General features: G+C 36.7%; 2 protein-coding genes across 2 annotated transcripts; one reads left to right on the top strand and one right to left on the bottom strand.

Moving 5' to 3' along the window:
• The first annotated feature begins 1,022 nt into the window (after positions 1-1,022).
• LOC113753077 (nicotinate phosphoribosyltransferase 1-like) lies at positions 1,023-10,294 on the top strand. The gene is made up of 15 exons (XM_027297161.1): positions 1,023-1,371; positions 2,341-2,488; positions 3,071-3,190; positions 3,341-3,475; positions 3,559-3,620; positions 4,213-4,288; positions 4,998-5,099; positions 5,768-5,884; positions 6,277-6,335; positions 7,082-7,256; positions 7,822-7,956; positions 8,032-8,130; positions 8,820-8,928; positions 9,635-9,747; positions 9,876-10,294. Exons 1-15 carry the CDS (start codon positions 1,205-1,207, stop codon positions 9,951-9,953), a joined length of 1,695 nt encoding a protein of 564 aa, XP_027152962.1. The 5' UTR covers positions 1,023-1,204; the 3' UTR covers positions 9,954-10,294.
• A 91-nt stretch (positions 10,295-10,385) lies between these two features.
• On the bottom strand, positions 10,386-21,034 carry LOC113753079 (DNA polymerase alpha catalytic subunit). The gene is made up of 30 exons (XM_027297162.1): positions 19,788-21,034; positions 19,244-19,414; positions 19,077-19,160; positions 18,867-18,941; positions 18,660-18,724; positions 18,197-18,476; positions 17,699-17,862; positions 17,467-17,581; positions 17,165-17,344; positions 16,965-17,078; positions 16,414-16,533; positions 16,005-16,322; positions 15,750-15,842; positions 15,253-15,371; positions 15,068-15,140; positions 14,915-14,971; positions 14,711-14,803; positions 14,211-14,333; positions 14,030-14,127; positions 13,888-13,933; positions 13,354-13,467; positions 13,127-13,210; positions 12,904-13,014; positions 12,704-12,793; positions 12,535-12,611; positions 12,016-12,226; positions 11,738-11,791; positions 11,523-11,642; positions 11,346-11,420; positions 10,386-10,782 (listed from the first exon to the last, which is right to left on the bottom strand). The coding sequence occupies exons 1-30, from the start codon at positions 20,985-20,987 to the stop codon at positions 10,636-10,638; spliced, it is 4,671 nt and encodes a 1,556-aa protein (XP_027152963.1). The 5' UTR covers positions 20,988-21,034; the 3' UTR covers positions 10,386-10,635.
• Positions 21,035-21,566: the final 532 nt, after the last annotated feature.

The following is a 21,566-nucleotide window of genomic DNA, read 5'->3' as shown; positions in this document are numbered from 1 at the left end:
TCTGATTCAACTCTCTATTCTCATTCTTCTTTGTAAGATTTTTAAATTCTCTCTTTAAATTTTTTAAAAAAATTCACAAAATATTAGCACTTCACCATCGGTTGATGACAGTGGAAGAATTCAGGGAGAGAAAAAAAAGAAAGAAAGAAAGAAAATGGCACATTTGACTTATTTTAACCTAATGATAAAAATGTTTGAAAAAAAATATATATTTTGTTGAACGTGATAGTCTTTACATTTAAAATTCTGACTTACGTGCAGGACGCAGTGCACCTCCAAATGTTAAATTAAAGTAAGACTGCATCAAAAAAATAATTTTGAGTTTAATACTAATCGTAAACAATAACTTAAATCGAAAATAGCAAGTTCTCATATCTGTCGGAATTTTGACGGTTCATTGTATTCTAATATAACTAAACTGCTTTGTTTAATCTTCTAACCTATTAATTTCTATTTCATACCCATATATTTTAGATTGTTTGATTATATTCTAATATAACTATAATTAACTTTGTGTGTTTGGATAGTAATTATTTAAGATAATTTTACGAAAAATATATTGTAACACTTTTTTGATTTGATGTATATGAATGATACAATCCATGATACACATCAATGATATAAATAAATTAATGTATGTAAATAAGGTGTAATAATTTTCGATCCAAACACGGTCGAAATCATCGTACTTCATTACGTCCAGATACGAAGTTTCTTATATTAGTTGTCAAGCGTGCCGCCCGGGTCCAAGAGGAGCAGAAGTTTAAGCGGGATCTACAGTGCACTGTTGGCTCAAGTTTTTGTCAGCATATTTATATATTTTATATTTGACAACCGCCACGACCCCGCAGCCTTTTTCCCTCCCGGTCGAGCTCACTAATTCGCGGTCTCGGGTCACGGTCGGTTGCTCTTTTTCCTGTCCCGTTTTCGTTTAATTTATATAATATCCAGACAAATAAATACTCCAACATTAAATGAAGGAGGGAGTGGTAGTATATATATACGCAGCTGACATAGTCATTTTGTCGTCCTCTGTCACCCCTTCCCTTCGTTTTTAACGGTTTCAACAGCCTCACGGTTCTTTCTATCCCCTCTTCATCGTCTTCTAACCTTGTTCTCCAAGCTTCTCCATTCTCTCGTCTCTCCTTCCCGCAAAAAATATATATATACAAAGCCGAATAGATTTGAGAACGAAACCCTAGAGATGGAAGCAGCCGTAGCGAACGGTCCGAAAAAGGTTGATGATAAACGGAACGGGGGTGTGATTGATGGACCGACTAATCCAATGGTGACGCCTTTGCTTACTGATCTCTATCAGTTCACTATGGCCTATGCATACTGGAAAGCTGGCAAGCACGACGAACGAGCCGTGTGAGACTTTTGTTGCCTTTTTTTTTTTTTATAGAAAAAAATTCATCTAAACTCATTAGTTTCGGTTCTTTCGTTAAAACTTGCTGCAATAACTCCTTTCCAATATTTCCTTCTGCTTTTAATTAATCATCTGCTTCGTTAATGCATTTTCTCGACTCGTTAGGTTTTTTCACGGCTAACAAAATATGTAAATAATTAATTATCTCCTTCGTTAATGCGTTTTCTCGACTCGTTGGGTTTCTTCACGGCTAACAAATATGTAAATTAGGTGTTCGTGGTGGTCAATTAATTCGTAGGGTTGATGCCTTTTGATATATCTGAAGTGAGTTACCTCCAACTTGTTGTTTAGAAGTAATTAGAAATTTTGTTATTTTTTTGAGAAACAAATATCTTGTTGTTTGTGCATTAGATAATTAGATAATGTTATAAGTGAAGGTTATTAGTTTATTCATGGCTGTTTAATTTGGAAAATTTTCTTCTGATAAATTGCAAATTTATTGTCAATTAAGTGTGCTGCAAAGTTCACTCGTTTTTTTTTTACTACGCTGTTTCCGGAATCTAGATCAATTTATTGACTATCTAACTGACAGATACATGATTGTGCATTTTGTTCCAGAATAATTTGCTGTGGGTTTAAGCCAGTTCTTTTCTGCTTTTGCTTCAAATTACATAGCTGTGGATGCATGCGAACTTCAAGAGACTGAAATTTATATGTTAAGCCTGGTCAATTCTTCCTAGTTTTGAAGCAGATCTTGAAAGAAAACATGTCATCTCAGAATTTGAGATTTTGGTTATATTTTATAATTCTTGTCCCATCATTTGTGTACTATTCGAATTTCTGCAGTTCAGCGTAGTTGCATCTCAACTTGACAAATCAACTCTTGCTTTTTCTCTAATGTATTACTGAATTTCTAAGTTCTAACCAATTTGTCTTTCATAGCTTAGATTCTGTTCTTGAAAATGTTTCAGGTTTGACTTGTATTTCCGGAAGAACCCCTTTGGTGGTGAATATACAATATTTGCTGGTTTAGAAGATTGCATAAGATTTGTTGCTCATTTTAATTTTACAGAGGATGAGATAGCTTTTGTGCGGGCAACATTACCTCCATCATGCGAGGTAAAATTACTCAATGCTTGTACCGTGAGAATTACTGCTTGTAGAGTAAGGATTTATGACTACCTGGAGATCATGGAAAAGAGTCTCTCTCAAGGTTTAAGTGTTTGAAACAATTTCAAAGCAATGTTGGCAAAGAAATTGAGGGCTTGCTTCACCCTCCCCCTTCTCCAGGGATGCATGGCATTCACTACCTTGAGTTGCCTCAATGGCTCCTCTCGAATCAGCTGCTGCCTGTGCATACAATCTGGAGGGGAAAAGAAAAACTCTCAATATTCTCAGGATATCTAGTTTAATATGCAACTGGTTCCTATATATGCATACCTGCAGTTTGAAGAAGCACGATTGAACTCGGCGTGAGTTTGAAAATCGAATAATGGTTAATGTAGGTAATGATAGAAGTACCAAAGTGTCATTGAGATAAGAATTTTAAAAGTGTGATCTACATAAAAGTTTTTAAAAGTGTCATTGGATCATATAATCATGCATTTTATGCACTAAAGAGGAACTTAAGGATATTGGTAAATGTTTCATTTTCATCTATGATTTGACTTGCCAAGTGCTTTGTCCTTGAATAATATGCAGGATAGTTTCTTTGATTACCTCCGAGGACTTGATTGTTCAGATATTGAAATATATTCTATCTCTGAAGGATCCGTAGTCTTCCCTAAAGTTCCTTTGTTGAGGGTTGAAGGACCAGTTGCGGTAAGTAGTTGAACTAAGTATGGTCAAGATCATATTGTTAAAGCATCTTCTCTGGATAAATGTTTTCAAAGTGTGCAATGATGGTTATTTTTCTTGAAATGTGTCCCACTATTATGAATGCGTCCTGAGTGGTTCTAATTGTTCTTAAAGGTGGTCCAGCTGCTCGAAACTCCATTTGTGAATCTTATTAACTATGCATCGTTGGTTGCTACTAATGCTGCCAGGCATCGTTTTGTTGCTGGAAAATCTAAACTGCTTCTTGAATTTGGACTCAGAAGGGCACAGGTTGGTTTCCCTCTCTCTCTCTAAAATTTATCCTCTGTAGAATTTTTGGTAGTTATTTATTGTAAAAATTGCTTTATAATTAGGGCCCTGATGGTGGCATATCAGCATCCAAATATTGCTACATGGGAGGATTTGACGCAACAAGGTGATTGCTATTGATATAGTTTTTCAGTTCAGACAAGGTGGTCTGATGCTTCTCTTGAACAGTTTTTGCTGTTTTTCCTGGTTATGAACACAATCTAGACTTGGAGTTTTGTCATTCAATTGTTGAAATGACCAGATTTAATGGAAGCATCTCTAGTTAAAGTAATTCAACATGCCTTTTTGGTTGGTCAAATGCATAAAGTAGAGACAGCTTTTTTGGTTCTAAGATGATTTCAATCTCTCTCACTAATTTTGCCAATGTTTTGTTTCAAAAATTAAAAAAAAAAAGAGAAAATCATAAGTGGTTTATATGACTTACGGATGATGTGGCTATTACCAAAGCCTTCCCCCCTCCCCTCTGCCCCCCCCAAACCCAAACCAACAAAAAAAGGAAAATATGGACAAACTGCAGACAAATCAGAAAACAAGATGCAGAGTTCTCTAATCCCCCTACCACCTCCCCGCTCTTAAAACCCCTCCCCTCTCTTGCTAGAAAAGAATATAAAAAAAAAATGCAGAGTTCTTTGTATGTGGACCTGTTTTCTTGTGTTTAATGAATAAGCTCATATTTTTTTGGTATTATGTCATAACAGCAATGTAGCAGCTGGTAGATTGTTTGGGATCCCACTTCGTGGAACTCATTCTCATGCTTTTGTTAGCTCATTTTTGGTAGGTGAACTTTCCTTTTCTGTAAAGATTTCATTGCTATCTTGTTTTCAAATGTCAGTGACTGCTTGCATGTGTAGTCATTTATCCATAAGCTTGAGATTTGGAAGGACTGTATTAAGCAATGCCTTAGAACTATTATAAACTTAGTGCTACACTACTTGTTTGTACATGTTTTGAAGGATTTTGATAGGGACATTGCATCTCCATGTTGTATGATGAACTTTAGAATTGTTACATCTATGTGTAACTTGGGACATCCATTTTGGTAACCATGAACGTCCAAAATAAGTTTCGTGGATGCTGGGGCTTGCATGTCATTGGGCAAGGTGAGAATGCAACCTAAACTTAATGGTTATGTAGCATATTTTTGATGTGTTGAAATACAGCACAAACTTTGTAACATATGATGGATGCGTCCTACTTGGAAGTTTTATACTACTAGGATTAGTGAAGTTATTAAAATAATGTGTTTTCTTGGTAACTAGTCAGTTTTTTCTTATCTTCCATGGCCATTTCAGTCTGTTTGGTTTTCCTTGCACATTCTTAAGTGGATAATTTATATCAATATCATAGTACTAGAAAAAAAAAGAAGAAAGATCATTGTGCTATTAATGATTGTTCCATGTCAATCTGGTTATGTAGTTGAATTTTAGGTATCTCTATCTTACTTGCAAATTCATCCTTATTTTATTGACCTTGAAATTTGCAGAGTCCTGATGAAATATTAGAGAAGTCACTCTGTAGCTGTGATGGTTCAACTGTTTGTGAGGATTTCGTTAGTTGGGTGCAGACATGGTTGAGCAAATTAAAGGTGTCATGTGGTTCACTGAAACGCTTCTAAGTGTTTTACTCTTCTTTATAAGTACTCTAGTTTTCTATCAGTTTGCTCTTAATTTAACGTTTACTTTTAACAAGGATAACTATGCATCAGAATACGGTTGTTTGAGCCATCCATATTGAACTATTGAATAATCTGCTATGTGTTTTGTCTAGATCTTTTTCATACTGATTATTTTTGTTTGCACGGATCTGTAGACTGCCATACTTCTCAACTTCTAGCAAAATCCCAGGCAGGCCATGGGACATCTGATAGGCATCACACACAGCAATGCAATTTTTCATATTCAGTAATATTGAATATTAATTGCTGCAATTAGTTGAGTACAAAAAGTAAGGAAATCCATCCCATCATGTATCAGATTTTTACTTTATTTGGTAGAACTCTGTATGACATTTGTATGGGAAGAATACAATCCAGCAATTTCTTGTGTTTTAATGTATAGTGGAGTGAGTTTTGTTAATTTCAAATGCACAAATTTATGTTACAACTGTAAACTCTTTTTGTTAGTTCATGGTTTCACCTTTAGGCGCCCCCTTGTTTAAATGCTAATGGAGACCAATGAATTGCAGAACTGCATTGTCGAAGACAATTTTATGTTGGATCTATGTATACTGATTCTGCTCATATTCTTTTTTCAGCGGTCAAAACTATTAGCTGGTATTTTTGGTGAAACCAATCAAAGTGAACTAGCTGCATTCATGTCATATGCTTTGGCATTTCCCAACAACTTTCTGGCCTTAGTTGACACATATGATGTAAGTGGCATTTTTTAGTTTCTTCTTGCTATCTCTCTCTCTCTCTCTTTCTCTCAGTGCACAGAGTTGCTCATCGTGGGTCGTGCCATTTCTTATGTATGCATAATCTACTGTATTTTTCAAACCTGATATTTTGGGTCTAACTTCTACGCTTCTTGTTGCATGTGTTCTAGTTTACATATATGCATAACTCTGATTTTTCTAGGAATATATTTCACTAGTCCTAGGGCCGGTTATTGAGCACAGTTTGGATTACTTAAAGCTATTATACTGCAAATTTATGGGCTTCTAAGTTGCTATAGTTTGTGGATTATTTGTCTAGCTTCAAATCAGTGGTCTCTTATCTATTCATTTTTTTTTAAATTTCTAATCAGTATATCCATGTTTTTCAGGTAGTCAGAAGTGGCATTCCCAATTTTTGTGCAGTTGCTCTGGCCCTAAATGATCTGGGGTACGTCCTAAAGGGTTATTAACACTGTCCTCTTATGATGAGAACTGCTGTTTATTTTAAGAATGGCGTGGAATTTTGGGAACAACCATGATTGGACCAGTTTATTTTGCGGTTGCTAGGGATGAAATATTTATTTTACAATATTGTGAGGCCAAGCTTCTAATTCTGTATTTAAACTAAATGAGAAATGCTCTTATGAAATATATATGCAATGGTGAAACAAAAGTTCACAAGGTTTACTCTATGGTTCTGTGGCCAGTGAAGATAACGTAAATGCTCTTATGGAAAATACATAGCTGAGGGTATCCAATGGATGATGAGGTCAAAGGGATGTCTCGGCTTAATTCTAACTTTTCCTGGGTAGACATGCTTTCTTTTCATTTTAATTAGTTGCATTTGTACAAGAGGTACAAGGAATTGGGTAATTTGATCTTTGATTTGTATCTGATGTAATTCAGGAAGTTATTTTGTATCAAATAGGTTGCCCTACTAAATAAATAAAACAAACTATAAAATACCATAGTAGAATAAAATTACAAGAAACTGGATTTATGTGCTGAACAATATAAGCTAATTCACTATCGAAACCTTCAATTATCCAAAGAATAACATTTGCAAGCTTAGCTGAAGTGTTGATTTGTTGATTTTACTTGATAGATCCACTTTGCATTGGGTTTTTCTGCCAGGACTTCGTTATATTTTATGGTGATATTATGTTCTTGGTTTACTAAAATGATATTTTGCAGGTATAAGGCACAAGGGATTAGATTAGACTCCGGTGATCTTGCATACCTGTCGTGTGAGGCTAGAAAGTTCTTTCATTCTATTGAAACGGAATTTGGAGTCCCTGATTTTCGAAGGACGAGCATCACAGCCAGTAATGATCTCAATGAGGAAACATTAGATGATTTGAACAAGCAGGTGAGTTCTTTAGAAATTAGATGTTTATGATGTATTCATGGAACTCCTGGTCATGTTTTGGTTAACTCAACACATCAGCTTTAATTTTCTCTCTGCCTTCTGATCAATATTGCATTGTCTTGTGGAATGCATTAGAATGACACTCTGGTGCTGAGCTGGTTTTCCATCTGATTATAGATATGTGGAAGAGTATCTTTGGCTTGTTTACCCCCATTAAAAGGGGCCAACTGCTGGCCTTGTAGAGGTGGCAATATGTGATTAAATACATAATTTATTTGTCTTTGTTTGTTGAATTATGTTCATGAAATATGTATGAGGATTAGGTTTGAAATCAATTTTGGCCTGTAATGAGAAAATTTGCAGTTATGCGAATGCATGATGTGCAGTTTTACAACCAAATTATTCTGTTACCATATTATGCGATGTGCATTTATGATGGAAGATGAAAATCAATTGATTGTCAGTTGAGTCCTATGTGACTTCTCTGGTCTCAGTTACCAAGAGCACTGAGTTTTATTTCATTTAAGGAAAATTTGGTTGCATTAATTGATTTTTTCTTGCACAGGGTCATGAGGTTGATGCTTTTGGAATTGGAACTCATTTGGTTACATGCTATGCTCAACCTGCCCTAGGTGTTGTCTTCAAGCTTGTTGAAATAAATAACCAGCCCCGTATTAAACTTTCTGAAGATGTTTCAAAGGTTGATCTGGTTGTTTCCTAGTTTTTTGGGTATTTTTGTTCTACACTTTGGAAGCTTATGAATTTTGGGCTTTAGGTCTCTATTCCGTGTAAAAAACGGTGTTACAGATTGTATGGGAAGGAAGGTTATCCTCTTGTAGATATAATGACTGGGGAAAATGAGCCGTCTCCAAAGGTATGTATGTATTTAAGGACTTCTTTTTGGTGCTTCTTTTGGATGTTCTAACATATTACTAACAGATAGTCCTTCATAAGCTTTCTTGCATATTAGTTTCGTCTACTTATCTGCTATGCTGTTTATCTAGTTACACAAGACTAGGCCCTCCCCCCTTATTGATGTAACCTAGTTGTTCGTCCTGTTATCGACTGTTTAAGCAAATATAGTTGTTTTTTATTGGTTTTAGAGAGACAGAATTATAATCTGATGATAACTTTATTAGTTTCTGATTAAGACAAAGCGAACTGACTTTCGCTATATACATGGTCATCTAGGCTTCTATATCGAATCAAGTGATTAACTAGGTCTTGGTATAGATCTTATCTTGAACTTGCAAGTCGTAATGGGCAACATAAATCATTCAGTGTATTGCATTTCTTCCCAGGGATTAAGATTCGTTCTGGCTGTATTGAATTAGAAGTAAATGAAGAGGCTGGCTTTTATCAGAGTTATGGTGTCAACCTTTCAACCTTAGTCCAATAAAAAAGTTTGTTTATGGAGAAAGGATAATAGAGACACAAGCCAATATATGGAAATAAGCAATGGATTTATCGTGTGTGTGTTCATGCTGCCTGTGGATTGCTGAATTCCTTGTGTATGACAGTACTCTTTGATCTTTTATGCTGATTTACTGATGCCATTCTCAGGTAGGTGAGCGGATTTTGTGTCGCCATCCATTTAATGAGTCAAAACGAGCATATGTGGTTCCGCAGAAGGTTGAGGAACTTCTAAAGTGCTATTGGTCGGGTAGTTCAGGTGAATTGTGATCTCTTAGTTTGCAAAATCTGAATTTCCGGTCATGGTTCAGTGCATATCTTAGTAACTGCAATCTGTGAGAGATCAGGAAAAGTATGTGAATGCATGAGTATCTATTTTTTGCTCTTCCTTTGGGGTGGTGGCATAAAGTCATTTGTGCATCGTACTTTTTCCAAGTAATGGTTAGTTATATCATGGCTTTGGTTTTGGTAGGTTTGTAGCATTTAGTGCACCACCTGCATTAAGTGGGTGACAGACTGCAGAAGCCTAACTAGAATTGAATATTTAGGAATGAAGCCCAATTAGCAGTTAACTGGTTATATTCAATTGCATGTAACCTGGCTATCACGTGCTCAAACTTGTGTATTTTCGGGAAAGTGGAATGTACGTAGCCTCTGTTCTCTCATGCTTGGGGGACTACAAGGTATTTGGAAGCTTTAGGCGTATGGCTACCTGTTTTGGATTTTATAAAATGAGAGCACGTCATAATAAATTTTCATATCCCGGTTAATAAGGATAAAGAGCACATAGAATGGAAATGAGAGGATATTTAAAGCACCATTTATTCCTTTCTGAATATTATCCTTCGATTTGCTGTTGTCGAGCTACTTTTGACTATAGTCATAGTCTGTTCGAATGCTCCCTTGGATAATTTAATTATATGTGAAACTTATTCGCTATTTTCATGGATTTGCAATTCCTGTAGATAGAAGAAGAGAGGAGTTACCACCCATCAAAGAGATAAGGGACCGCTGTATTGACCAACTGGACCGGATGCGCACTGATCACATGAGAAGGTTGAACCCAACACCTTACAAGGTATCATATAAAGCTATATTTACACCCTGACAGACTATGTTTATTTATTATCATATGGGCTTTTGTGATTGGTAAAAATGAAATTTGATAATCTAATATTATTATCGTTAATGATATTTACTTGGCAGGTTAGTGTAAGTGCAAAGTTATATGACTTCATTCATTTTCTCTGGCTCAATGAAGCACCCGTTGGAGAATTGCAATGAGAGCCAAACCTTGCCACCCTTATAGGCTGTTCGGTTCCCCAACCGTGTATCAGAGATTTTTACGTGGTTAATTGCAAGGCACCTGTTGGTTTTAGGATTTAACACGCATACACCCTCCCCCTCTGTACCCAGCTTCACATGGTAGTTCAATTTGATCACTTGTAATTTGTACAAAACATTTATAGGTAACATATACAAGGTTAATTGGGAAAAAAAAATTGGGAGTGGTAAATGTACCAGGCAGACAAGCTAGATATGCATTCTTAGCAAGCTTGATGCCGTTAGCCCTTGTTAAAATCAGCAACTTTTGATTTGCTAATACTGTGTTATCATCTGAGAAAGATTTTCCAGATATCTTTCCAAAGACATTGCAGCAAAAAGCATCAAGATCCTCTTCTTTTTTTTTTCCTGCCAATCGGCAAACAAAGTATTATAGTCCTACTTGGCTGTCTTGGGACACCGTTGCCCGACTGCTCCACTGACAGCATGTGGCAATACTGAGACCAGTTGATATTAAAGTACCCGAGATTACACGACACTATTTCTTCACTCCCAAACTTGTGTCCATATGAATTTTCAGATTGACTATATACATAGGTTGGATCGAGGGAATTACGCTCGTGCAAGCCCCAAACCATAAAGATACTATTAAGCATTTATAACTCGATAGTGCAAACATGCATCATATTGATACAGCTAAGCTTTCCATCTGTACCCACCCATAGGCACACCTGTCACGGAGGCTCTGCGCCGTTGACGCTGCCAATTCAACTAAAGGCCGCACTACAGCAAGCTCTTTTTCAAGTTGGTTTTTCATACCAGCTTCAATCTACAATTTCAAAACGAGAACGCTTAGTTATTTCTTTGAACGAATCTTACAGTATCATTGTCAATTTTTCTATTAAAGTAATAGTTAATATTAAAAAGTCAAATTCAATTTAAAAAATTGATAAATTTATCTTTTGACTACTTTTTTTCCTAAATGCAAAAGACCAAAAAATAAAAATAAAAAATAGATACCAAAAGTTAGAAAACATCATCTTTAAAGGTTATAAATATCAATATAGGTTTTTAAACAAAAAGAGAAAGAAAAGGGAAAAAAAAAGAAAAAGCAATAGTGAAGAGGAGAACTTGTCAATTTATTAATTTGATTTTGACATTTTAATATTGATCATTGGTTTTAATCAAACTATGACGAGGTTATATATAAATTTTTAAACCATAAAGAAGTTAAGTAGCAAATCACTAACCCATTCAAGAGGGTTAAAGGTAACTTATCCTATTTCTTTTACTACCATGAGCAAACAGTACTAAAAAAAAAAAACAAGAATTTGTTCCTCAATACGTGGTATATACTAAGAGAGAAAGGAGTGAACTGAGAAGGACAATAACCTTATCAACGCAACGAACAGTATCCAGAATGTGGCAGAAATAGGCAAGCTGCTTGTATAGATCAGCTTCCGAGTACTAGGAAAAATAAATAAATAAACGAATAAAAAGTTCTCATTGGTGAGTTTACTGCAAGATTTTGTTTCAAGAGAAATAGAGCGGGAAGGAGGGGAGAAGAACCTTTCTTAGGAGACGCCCATTACAGCGAGGATAATTAGGACAAACAGTTCCCCGGTCGCAGTCACCAATTAGCCGCAGATTCAAACTACGAGTAGTGTACTTGCAAGTTTCATCATCACACTGAAAATCATTTTCATCACACATTTCTGTTAAACAATTCTAACTATAAGTAGACCATAATCCAATTATATTAGGACTGTTATGGGAATACATACCATCATCCAGCTCTGATAGTATGCCAAGATGAAACCTTCCGCTTGCTTTTTAACCTGTCAAATATCAGGCAGGGTACGTCACTGATCTACATATGATAACATAAAGCCACCAAACCCAACCGTGTAGTTTTACTGCAACCATACTTTTGTATTTTTTTCCCTTCGAGTACTTTTATTCTTTAGACCGTAGAGCAACCAGAAACCAGTTAAAGGCTCAAATTCAAACCATGTAAATTGAACAAGAGAAGCTCCAAAATTGAAAAACTGCAGAGAATTACCTGATTTGCTATCATTGCAGGAGATATTCTCCCCTGATCACCTTCTACAGAGCACAATTGACAACGTAATTTGAGCCAGAAATTCCCGGGTGCTTGCGAATCTGCTGGCTTCTGACTAATTAACGAACATAGGGAACTGAATAGAGGTGGGCAGTCAAAGGAACTGGAACAGCTTGGACATGACAAAACTAATGGCTCACAACCTCGATATCTGCAATTATCAAAGGCATACATTTGGTGTATTTTTGGTGGTCCATCTCAAGGTAATTCCACTTATATACATAATAACACTAGTAAATAAAACTGGAAAAAATTAGCTTCTAAGAAAACTCAGATTAAAATGCTAACGATCCATATTGGGAAATATGGCTCCTTGGGAGTCGGCAAGTCAACAAGAATTTAAGTCTAGAGTACATTTCCTCATAAGTTAGGAAATGCCTTTCCTTAGACAGGGCAATTCTCCATCTAAATCAAAATTTAAGAGTATTATCAACACTTCGTGGCTAACAGAATGATTACCTCTCCTCATCGTCACCTACACATAAAAGCAGGCTTGAAGAATCGCTGCTACCAGCTTCATTTGTTTTACTTTGGAACTGAAAGAATCAGATTGTTTTAGTTCCAGTTGCAGATTCTACAACACAAAAAAAAAACCTACATTAAAAGTTCAAAGCAAATGTTACTTTACCTTAGATGAGTCAAGCCCTAAACAATCAGCCAAACGTGCTGGACTCGTACCCTGAATTGGAGCACAAAGACGTGAAACCACAGGATGAATCTGCAATGTCAACGAAAACACTTAAGCAATTAGAAAACCTGAACCATGTACTTTTTTATTTATAATCAACAGCACTAGTTGTCACTGGTCATATAAAGTTGATGAAATACCTGTTGCGCCAAATAATAATCAATGTCAATTATCCATTTCCCGTCGCCTTTCTTCACCTCATCAGGATGCCTTGCTCGCTGAGCAATCCCCGAGCCACTTGAGCTAATCCCCTACCACACCATATGAAGGGGAGATTTTAACACAAGGAATTGGGATGGAAGTAGTTGGAGTTGAAGGAAAACATCAGATAAAGAATGATAAATATATAAGCAAAACACGGACCTGCTCACGGCAGATGATATAAGGTACCGTATCTCCAGCAGAGCAACCAGTCACATAACCATTTCTCCTCAATCTAAGGGCAACCTGGAAAACAGACAACCACATCCATGCATGAATAATTAGTGCAATTAATTCAACAAACTCCAAAATGAAACTTTGAGATGGTTTAGAATGAAAAGGTTTTTGTTTTGTAGAAGACAAGACAAAAAGTGGGTCTATGAACGAACTTCAACATGGGGTTGACTTTTTGCATCAGGGTAAGCTTCTGGTGCTTTTGTCAATGTCTTTGTGATAATGTATTTTTCGAGTTCTATTTGTCCCCTTCTCATATCATCTTGAATCTGCAGAAAAATATATAAGCTCCATCAAAAAGGATTTTCAGACCATTAGGCATTTTTCCACACGAGGTCAATTAACAGTTCACCACATTATCAATGCCAATTAATTGAGTTAATTTCAAGCTGATTCAAGTCGTTAAAAGTTGAAATCAAATGTCAAAAGACAAAAACACAAGTGATAGTAGGATGAAGCATGAGTAATGTGCAATGACATTAGTAACAAAATTTTGAAAAGAGACTGCCTCCTTTACGAAGTCTGCTTTTAGCTGCCAATGAAATTTCAACATATTCTAGCTAAGTTGAGCTTGTCCACTCAAAATCTTGTTAGCATGTAGCAACTGTAATATTGATTATCTGTTACTGCTTTGTAACCAGGACCATCTACATACACTGATGAGCTTTCTGTGGGTTTCAGAATATTACCTTAACAAGGGAGTCGTGTATTGATTCAACAACATCCTCACAAGACCTACCAAAGCTCACCCCGTAAGTTTGACAGAGTCTCAGATCACATCTAACAACGATAAAGATTATAGCACAAAGACAATCAGTACAAAGAGTATACCCGCCAGATAATATTTGACTCAGACAGAAATCTCCCAATTCCTTCGACAGTAAGCTCCAGTCTCTCCGAACCATATCAAGACCTTTCCGTTCGATGACCTTCAATAAAGTGGATAGATTCATTGATATGCAACTATTGCAGAGTCCTATGTTGTCCAGCAAAATACACTTCCAAAATGTACCTCATTAGGCGTTCCATCTTTAAACTGCACTTTAATTGCTGCATACTTCTTTTTCTTAAGCAGCAACATTTTTTTGTACAGACCATCAAGATCAATTTCTAAGCATCTATACTTCTTGTTGACCTATGAAAAGAAACCATTAGTAATTTTAAATATCTGTATTACAACAGAGACATGCACTTCTCAATCCCTGAAGATAAACCCAAACTTGTATTGTGCTAGGAGGAAAAAAAAAACAAATCAAATTTCCTAGCTTTCTAATTTTTCTGAGCCGCATACCATTTTCTGATGTCCTAGCTTTCTAATTTTTCTGAGTCGCCTACCATTTTCTGATGCCAAAAACAGCATTCTTTTCTGGTTGAACTATTGTCAAAATGTACTAAGTGATTAATTTAAATGAAATGCAACAAAAGACAAAAAGAGGCAAAAATTTAGCCTCAGTAGGTCAGTGAAATTCTTTAGATGATTTACCAAAAGAATGAGCAAACAATCAACCCTACCTCTTGAATCACCTTTCCTGCGATTGCTTTTGCTTTTCCAATATCATCAAGCCCAGTATAAATCATAATGGAATCTGTGTCCCCATAAATGACCTGCCAGACAAAAAGAACACCGTACCAGTCAATGTAACATCTTAAACATGGAAAATCTGCAGACATACGGACACTCCATTCACTAGTCCAAAATGAAATGAAAGAAGCGACCTCCAAGTTTAAAATATTCTGAACAAGGTCAACCGTACTCTGTAAAATCTCCCTTCCCTTCACAACAATGAAAATTTTGTCAAAAATACATCCAGCCTATCATTTAATGAGAATTGCATTCTTTTAACTTGCATCCAGAAAGAAACTACTGACCTGCAAGGTTATAAGCTCAGCAAGTGGCTTTGCATAAAACCTGGAATTTGAGAATCCGAGGCATCCATACATGCTAATAGCCATCCAACCAAAGGACAGAACAGCACATCAGTTTTAAAATTGAAAAAAAAAATTAGTAAAAAAGTTAAGGTTGCTAAGGAAAACAAGATGTCTGAATAGAAAACCTGTTTGCTGTTAGCTTTAGTGCTTGTTGCTGTATGTCAAGTTGCTGGGCCTTCAGACCTGAGGCTGTTTTCAACCATGATTTCACCATTCTTCGTCTTTCCACCAGATTTTTTAGCAACTACAGAACATATGTCAATATCATTATAAGTAGCATGCCAGTATTTAGGGAACAAGTAACTTAATGCAGCATACTGAGGTATGCATTGATATCTATGAATGTAAAGAGATAAATCCAATATATGGAATCATAAAGAGGGAAATCATAGTGCACAAAGCTCCAACAGATAAGTATATGCACAGAGAGGCTATTCATCGAGCTGAAACCATGATTTTCCTTTTCACAAGGACAAGGGCAAACAGGAATGGGTTTTCAGAAAGCAATTTTCTTATACTGCTCAATGAAACTCAAAACAAAACCAACAATAAATAAACTTAATTGGACCAATTAAATTCAACCATACAAAAGAAAAACTTCACAAATTAAGTTTAAGCTTACCTCTGGTAGAACTCCAGTCCTCCTACTAGATGGTAAATGGGATACTGATCCATCTGAAAATCTGTCAACAGTTGTGAAACAGATATTGTACTCCTGCAAAAGAGTGATCAGCACAGCATGTTATGTGAGATATGCCCAAAATGAAATTAGTCCAACTAGAAGATGACCAAGAAGAAAACAGGAATGGGATGACAATCTAGACATAGAATAAGATACTAGAAGTAGCAAGAAGAGAGCAGTAGGCATATAGATTACCTGAATAATTGACGGATAGAGACTATTGAAGTCCAGGAGCAATATATACTTGTCATATAGACCTTTTTTTGGCTCCAAAACCAAACCACCAGCATAAGCAGGTCCTTTTTTGGTTTTCCCATTATCATTCCTGGGAATTTCATCAAAATTTATCTCATCAAACGTATAATCATTTTCTTTGCTGTCAACATCTTGGTCAATTTTCCGCTTTGTCATTTTTGTTTCCTTAGCCTGATAGGATAACTTATCCGGAAGAATGAACTTCTTTGCATGGAATGCATGTAACAATAAATATTCTACTCTTTGGGCCCTAGCACCCTGAAAGCAAGCACACTCAATGTTATACTAGAAATACAAAAGCTGATCATGTGGAAAAGTTAATTGCCAAAAACATAAGAAAAGTAATCACCTGCAGAGTTTTTCCCCAAAGGTTGCCACTTATATTAGTCAGTTGACGGGTTAGGGGAAGAACACTCAGATGAAACATGAGCTCCATCGACAACCATGAATCTGTTTCACCATATTCTATCTGAAGAAAATAGTTCATCTTCAGAGAGATATCATGTGTACTTGTTAAACAGAAAAATAGTCTTTGTTAACGTGACAGAAATTTTTAAGTATTTGACTACTTTTACCAGAAAAAAGACCAGTGACAGGAATAAAAGAACTAAAAACAGCTGCAATGATGGCTATATCTCAAATGCTTAATCAATCATCGTAAGTGACTTAAGAGTCATGATCTCTTTCATCAGAGGATCCAAATGAGACATGATTGCTTTGGGTTATAAAGTGGAGAACTGGGTCAATAGTGACCCAATATCAGTTAGTAGATTTGCATTTCTTCATTTTCTTTGTCTTGGGCTAAAGGTCTAAAATAGCATGAAAAGATGTATCTTCACACTGTTATACTGACCAAGAACGATGACTAACAAAACGGATGCATTTAAATAAAGAACCTACAAGTTCCATGAGCGATTCTGAATTCTGAAACATTTGAGGAATATCCTGCGGAGCAATCTCCTTGCGGTCTTTGTTAAGCTGAGTCTTTGCAAGTTGTGTCAAGGAATAACTAACCTGGAGAAGCAAAATCCACATGTAATTTAACAGTATCAGCATCATCAAGTGCATTGACAGTATAATATTGCAGCATACCACCTTACCTCCTTTAGTAAATCACGCGAACTAAGATAGGTGTCACACAAGAGCCGCCCTGCAATACAGGACATCATTCCAGTACTTGCTCCTGAGCCAAAAATATTATTTCCTTTGCTGAGTTTAGGCATGACTGAACGCTTGAGACGGCCAACTTTAGACCACATACTGCTGGGTACTTTGCAAGCCTGCATATAACATTATGTGTACGTCTTATGGTTGTTAGTGCCTTTCTTTGCTCACAGCATAAGAAGAATCAAATGATTGGTAAAAGCCAGTAAACATGAAAAGATAGGTGAATGACAAGGACCTGAAATCTGTGAAGAAGAACATCCAGGTCAAACCCAGAGATGTTGTGCCCGACAAGAACATCACTATCCAATTTGTGTAACTCAATCATCAGACGATTTAATAGAGCTCTTTCACTGAAATATTGAACATAGAAATAGCAGCAGAAAGATATAGTAAGATTACCAAGAAATGAAAGCTTAAAGAGGAAATGATTAATGTTTAATAGTAAACACAAGTAGATCAGAACATGCCTGCTCTCACAACTGATGACATTGAATCCAGCTTTTATATTTCTTTCAGCTGCCTCTTTGGTGAATCCCATTGGAAATATGGCCCCCTCAATTTTACGGATAACAGTAAAATGACTAAGCATGCCTGGCCTGGCCCATTCTGACGCTAACATTGGAGCATCTATCTGAAAAGTTCATCATGCAATTGGTATGTGTCTTTAATATCAGACTAGACACTGGCCTACAGGAAACAATGCTCAGTAAAACATATTTCCTGCTGTCATATTTCATAAACTAAATGTGGAAAAAGACTAAGACATCAACTTGGAAAGAATGAACATGCAACTATGAGCTCCACTAGTTGCAGGCATAGGGTGGAGAGAGAGTTCACCAATTGGTTGAGCACCACCTGTCTATGCTAAAGTATACCACATTATTATTCATTCCAGTAACAAGATGGATCAACCTCCAATTCCAATAATGCTGTAATATCAAAAAATAAGCTCCTTCTGAATGTACCTTTGCCTTGTGACAGCAGATGACAGATGCAGAAACAATTTCATTGAGATTTTGTTTCTCATTGGTGATTGTTTTCAGATTTATTGCCGTGACTACTACAGGAGGAATCTCAACAATATTCTTTGAAGATGTTAAGACTTGAATATCCTTCGGAGAGTCAACAAAAACCTCAAACTTGCACCAGCTCACTCGTTGGGGCACTGGACGGCTAGAAAATTTTGAAATCGATAGCCATGAAGGTCCTTTTATTTTCCTTTTAACAAGAAAAGTTTCCAAGGCACTGCAGAAAGAAGATGGTGATAAGCGAATCTTTTACACAGAGAAATGGTATGCACTCTTAGGTTGATGTCTCACAGAACAAAGTGAATGACAGACATTGAGACTCAAAATCCAGAGTGTGGCCTTTCTTGAAGTAGATTGAACAAGACTAAGAGAAGCACATGAGACCTATTTGCAGCATTACCTCGAATGAGTTCCAAGTAAAGCACAGAAATTTTCTCCCCTAATATCTGATGGAAGTGGTGGGTCCTGTAAGCATATATCCAACATCCAGTAATAATGACCAATATTAAGCATATTAAAGGCTGCATCTATGGGCACCAAAATTCCAAATACAGTAAATTTAAGAAAGGTATTGTTCTAAGTGGCTAAATTAACACAAGCTAAATACCTTATATGGATAGCTGATCTTTAATACATAGTTCTTGCCTCGAGGTATGTCAGATCGCTCGAATGCATAATTCCTCTGCAAAGACAGTAAAATATCAGGCTGACTAGGAAACTGGCACTAGTATGTAACACGAAAAACTAGATAATTTTTGGCAAAACAAACAAAGATTGGCTTGACTATTTTGATGCATTGAATAAATAAATCTCAAACCTTAACAGGTGTCATACTAAAACATGAAACATTACGTTCCAGCAAGTGGTTACTCATTTCAGTCTTTAATCCCGATGCCATCTCCTAACAATGAAAAGTTGAAACTGACGTGAGCAGTGAACCAAATACCTGACTACTAATACAGGAATTTCAGTAGATAAAATTACATGCAGCTGAGTACGAAATTCTGTGGAAGATATTCGAGACTCTTCCACATCCTGTTCTAACTTCATTAATATGTCACCGTGAAATACAGAGACATTTGGGACTGCATAAACGCATCTCAGCATGTTCTTCACAACCACGCAGCAGCTGTAGTATGTATCTCCAGATTTGACCTTAAATCAAGGGATAGAAGTCAGATATTGATAATAACAAGGATACTTTGCATGGAACATACACCAGATGAGCATTTAAGCAACAAAGTACGGCATGAATTTGCCAAAACCTGTGCACCAGAATGATATAGAAAAGCATATCCCAGGTCCTAAAGTCTATTCAAGGCTAGGTTATTTAAGCATCACTTTTTAAGACTAAAAGGTTTATAAATACTGCATAGACTAGTGACACTGAAACATGCTTCTAGAATAAGTCAATGAAGTACAGAGGATCCTAACCAGCCTAAGGTTCTGTATGGCAGAGGAAATTAGAAAATTAGTAGAAATTGAGAGATAAGAAAGCATAAAAAAGAAATCAGTATGCCAAAAGTACCTTCCCAAAGAGATAAAGATTGCCAGCATTGGCACCATAAAACTCCTCGTGAGCATCCAGTATGTAGAAAGGCAGTGACCCATCAGAATTCAATTCAAAATCTGATTTGTCTTCATTATTCAGACTCTGATTAACTCCAGAGCCATTGGAACTCACAGCTTCATTTCCTGCAGTTTTCACTGCCTGCCACCCGGCAGTTGCACTTAATGCTGAATCTGTCTCTTCTTTAATCTTTGCATTGAGAGTAAAAACCCTCTCGTCCAACTTCACCTCTTGCTGCTCTTTCACTTCGAATCCATTCAACAAGCCCTCCCCATCCCCATTACCTGAAGAATCTCCCAGTCCTGCAACTAATTTATCATCTTTCAATTCAACAATTCCTTCATTTTCCTTTCCATTTTCCAGCATCACATTTTTTTCCTCATCCACGTGGCTTTTCTGCAAATTATTCACCAAAAACTCACTATTCGAATTCCTAAATCCATTGTCCTCGTGCCTAACACTCGAATCAACACAATCATTAACGGCCTTCTCAAATTTAACGGACATAAAATTAGAATTAAGAGGAACAGAACTTATTGAATTTGACAATAAACGGGAGGTTGCCTTCTTCCTCCTCTCCCTATCAGCCTCATCAGGCGCAAATTCAGCAATAACATCATCTACGATACTCTCGCACGACAAAGTGTTCTTCCCCTTATTATCATCCCTATTTTTCTTAAACACTGAAGACGTAAACATATTCGATATCCTCTGCTTGCCCATCAACGCCGCAGCAGCAGAGAGAGCCGAGGGTTTTTTCGTCGATTGCTGCTCCTTCTCCGCAGTAGTGTTACTTTTGTTATTTTTCTTTCTCTTCGGGCGCTCCAATTCCCCGTCCGACTCTTCCGAAGAGAGAGGAACACCAGCGCGAGACCAATCCTCTTCTTGACCTTCGTCAACGTACCCTAGGCCGTCGTCATCGACGATGAAATCTTTGGCTTCCTCACGACGTGTGGCGACGAGTTCCTTGTACTCTTCCTCATCGACGGTGTCGTAGATGGGATCTTCCATTTTGATGTTAAACGTGGCGCCGCCCTCGGTGGGTCGACGGCAGCCGCTGCGGAGAGCTTTGAGACGCTGGAGCGCGTCCGCACGCGCCGTGGCCTGAGCTCCCCTGCTCCTTCGCCTTCCAGCAACCCTAGGCTCCTCGTCCGACATTTCTCTTCTTCCTTGCCCTAGATCACGCCCCTACAGTTTTTCCCGGACTTCTGGATCTCCGCCTGGGAATCTGGGAAAAATGGGATCTGTGGTTAGTGCTAACCAGTTCTTCAGTATAAAAAAAATGGCGGGAAATCTGCGTTTGGCGCCAAAATACGAGTGTTTTCTTTTACTTTCACAATCTTCCAATTCAATTAAGGTACTCCTATTTTATTTGTTCATTTTTTGTAGGACCAGGGTGGACTGGCCCACGTTACTGACCACCTTAGCTGATCCTGTAAGAGAGTAGAATTACTACATGCTAGTCGTATTCCTCAAAGTTGAAGTCGGCGCTACGCTGCAAACAAATCACATCGAATCGAATTTCGACATAATCGAATTGAGTATTAATTTAATTTTATTGAACTCGAACTCGACGAGCTAACAATTTTGAAGCTCGAGCTCCCTTTCGCTTCAAAAAATAAAAAAAATATTTTTAAAAAAACAAAATAAAATAATATATTTCTTCATAAAATAATAAAATATTAAAAATATATATAATTTTACTATTAAAATAAAAATAAAAAAAATTATATTATA

This window comes from Coffea eugenioides, chromosome 11 (assembly GCF_003713205.1).
Source record: "Coffea eugenioides isolate CCC68of chromosome 11, Ceug_1.0, whole genome shotgun sequence".
Classification (NCBI taxonomy): Eukaryota; Viridiplantae; Streptophyta; class Magnoliopsida; order Gentianales; family Rubiaceae; genus Coffea; species Coffea eugenioides.
The sequence above is the reverse complement of the archived record's forward strand: the minus strand, read 5'-3'. Positions and strand labels throughout refer to the sequence as shown.